The sequence below is a fragment of the Silene latifolia genome, chromosome 6 (genome assembly GCF_048544455.1).
Source record: "Silene latifolia isolate original U9 population chromosome 6, ASM4854445v1, whole genome shotgun sequence".
Taxonomy (NCBI): Eukaryota; Viridiplantae; Streptophyta; class Magnoliopsida; order Caryophyllales; family Caryophyllaceae; genus Silene; species Silene latifolia.
In genome coordinates, this window is record NC_133531.1 from 73,619,731 (window position 1) to 73,623,279 (window position 3,549).

At 39.1% G+C, this 3,549-nt stretch overlaps 1 protein-coding gene across 1 annotated transcript; it reads right to left on the reverse strand.

Annotated features, from left to right (window-relative positions):
• Positions 1 to 994: 994 nt before the first annotated feature.
• LOC141588228 (uncharacterized) lies at positions 995 to 1,804 on the reverse strand. The gene is made up of 2 exons (XM_074409682.1): positions 1,741 to 1,804; positions 995 to 1,542 (listed from the first exon to the last, which is right to left on the reverse strand). Exons 1-2 carry the CDS (start codon positions 1,802 to 1,804, stop codon positions 995 to 997), a joined length of 612 nt encoding a protein of 203 aa, XP_074265783.1.
• Between the last annotated feature and the right edge of the window lie 1,745 nt (positions 1,805 to 3,549).

Below are 3,549 nucleotides of genomic sequence, written 5' to 3' on the forward strand. Positions count from 1 at the left end.
TGTTTTTGAGGCGGCGGCACTTCTCCCACAGAAACTTTGTTTGCCAAAGCTTGTCATGGGCCGTTACTGATTGGTGAGGCATTGAAACGAGTGAAAGATTGAATAAGTCTGCATTTGTGGAGTCGCCACTAATTTATTGCGGAAAAATGAGAAACTGTTCGAATACCTCATATCATGTCAAGACACGAAGTAGTGACATGAACACTAAGAACTCGTTACCCTTAGCATTCCATGTCAAGAATGACTCTCGAGATGCCAATGGACACGGATGTCCAGAGATAACTGGAGTAAGGGGTGAGGGTACGTGTTAGGAAGCTCTTTAATTCGAACACCTAATCCCGCCCGCCTCAATAGCGGCCTCTACTAATGATTAGGGAAATTGTTCATATTTGATATGTCGTCGATGTAATGCATGCAATGCAACAAACATATATTAATCCTAGCATGTGAAATTAGACTATGTCGGTTAACACGTAATTTTAGCAAACAATGTGGTCGAAGTTGAAAATTAGATTAATTACATGTGAATGCCATACAATTAAATCATACATTATAATAATTACGAATAATGATAAAATAATTAAAATTACAAGAACTACAAGGTTTATTTCATCAACGTCAGAAACACGCTCAAAGACGGGATTTTGAAGAAGAAAAAAAGGAGAAAAAATAAAATTAGAATTAAAATACGGGAATACGTCAGATTAGAGGTGATAATACGAATAATAGTTGATTTTAACTGTAATTAGAAGCTACGTCAAAGCGAGAAAGAGTACAGGGACATAAGCTAACCCAGAACAGGCGCAACATCTGTTGCGTCCTGTGGACGTGGCGCAACACTTTCTGCGTCTATTCTAGAGCTGGGCTCTGGCTTTGAAGTCAGAATCGCAACATCGTTATCGTTCATGGGTAGATTTTTTTTTTTTGGTGAAATGTAAGAATTCTCATTAAGCACAAACCAAGGTTACAATGAAACATCATAAGTTATACTAGCTTACATCAAGATTTGTTCAAGCCATTGCCTATCACTACTCGTCTTAAGCCTACTCACTTGTCCTAACAATTTAATTTTCATCAAGGCTTTACATTGTAGAGCAAGAGTATCAGGACGTAACAGAACTCCTTCTAGCCTAGCAGCATTTCTTTGTTGCCATATAGCATAATAGCCACACATGATGACAGCTACACAAACCAGTTTCTTAACGGCAGGCCATTTCCTTCTTCCTAGCCAAATGATTGCATTCCCAGATGGAACAGGAATATGTAACCAGCAGCACAGTGAGTTCAGGACAGCAAGAGCATATCTGCATTTCTGAAAGAGGTGTGAGGTAGTCTCCTGATCAGTACCACAAAAACAACACAGGTCATCAGGACAGATACCAAGCTTATATAGACGATCTTTGGTGTTTAAGGCATTCTTCAGAATGAGCCAGTTTAGGAAAGAATGCTTAGGAAGCGCCCAATTACACCAAACAAGTTTAGCCCAGCCAACTTTTGGAGCCTTGTGACGAAGCCACTGATAGCCAGACTGCACATTATAACCTTTAACATCAGCAAGCCAATTTCTATTCAGGAAACCAGTAGAGAGTACATCCCTGGTCCTACATATTGCCTACCAATTGCTACTCAGATGGGACTTGGGAAAATATGTAGCCCAGGGACATCCTTTTAAGAATAGCAGATGCACCCATTTCACCCAAAGACTGTCTGGCTTGCTATAAATCCACCACACTAATTTACCAATAGAAGCAACATTCCATTGAAAACTATCTCGAATACCCAAACCTCCCTCCTGATTGCCCATAGGTAGATTTATAATGGATTATCAATTTTAGACTCAAATTGAAGTGCTTTAATTGATTACATGCATCTGGGCAACTCATAAACGAATAAAAAAATGAGAATTTAGAGCAGTTTACATAATTAATGATGAACTCATGTCGGAAATATAAAAAGGACGAACTTGAGGTTAGATTAACGAAACTGGACAAGTAAGAAAACTTATGTATCAATTTATGATTTTAGAACATCGAAATGAACAACTCGAAACCCAGAAGAATCAGTTTGAATTAAAACGGCGAAAACCCGCAAGTATTGAATTACTCGGGATTAAGGACGGTTTAAGCATTGTAATAAAAAAGGATTAGTTGAAATAGAATTTATACACTAAAAATTACAAAAGGAACGCAAGGAAAGAAAAAAAGGAAAATTGCAGGAAGTCGAGGAAAAAGAAAAGGAGCAGGAGCAGGAAGAAACCCCTGGAAGAGGCGCAGAAGATGGTGCGATCCTTCAAAGAGGCGCAGCTTCTGCTGCGTTTCTTCTCGACGTCTGACTTCCGCTGCTTTGTAAAAAACGGTTTTAAAATATGGATTTTAAATCGGTTTTTGAACGTGCTATTGGTATAGATCTAAATTAATTGATACAAAATAAAAGTACAATAATAAAATGGGATTTACACCCTCAGACTTACATGCTGGACGAAATGGGATTGACTAAAGTTAACATTAGTGATTGCTCGACTCGAATATGCGTGGAAAGTGCCCTCGTTAGAGGATTTAAAAGATTGATTAGGTTGATTAAAAGTGGAATTGGTCAAATTGGTCGGTCTATGCAACGTGACTGGGACTCAGAAAGATCGGAGCTTACATGGTCGATTGATCAAGCACATAGGCGTCAAAAGAAATAGCGTAGTCTAGAATGCAAAGAGAGAGAAAGAAGGGGCCGAACACTCGCGTGCCAAATATAGAGGCCGAAGGCCCTTATTTATACTAAACATGCGCAAGAGTTTAGGAATGACACGGATATGGAAACAAATCACGGAAATATTCTGAAAAGCGTGAAAAGAGGGCTGGAGAAGAGGCGCAGCAACCACTGCGATCCTTCGAAGAGGCGCAGCACCTGCTGCGTCATTTCCCTAGAGGTTTCCTCCTCAGCAAGAAAGATTTTCGCGTTTTATTATGGAATTTCAGTAGATATACACTACCTTATTCCATAAAACATGATATACGGAAGATATTTACTTAAAAAAATATTAATTTTAATTAGGAATAAATATCCAGAGAATTCTAGAACATTCCGGAATATTCTGACTCGGCGTTAAAACGGTTTTCAGAAAATGAAGCGGTTTTTGACCCGGACTCCAAATGAACTTTTATTACTGTCAAAAATGACCGTATCAGTGCATAGATGAAGACCAAGCGGTTGACTCGAGTGTTTGAGCTATCACTTGTCGATGAACTTATAGACTGTCATAAAATCATTCCGCGTATCAAACATGCGGCCCAATCCTGACTGGGTGGTTGGCGGGAGGTGAAGAAATGAGGTATCTACAGTTATATGACGATTATAGAGATTTACTTGACTCCTCTGCTAACGGGAGATTCCAAAACAATACTAATGATGATACAGCTTGGAAGTTGATAGATGAGATAGCTACTCAAACTGTTGAGTATGGTAACCCAAGAGGAAGTACAAGAGGGAATGGTTCAGATAGTGCAATTGTAGCATAGTGTAGAGGCCTTAACTGCTCAAATAGCTAAATTGAAGACA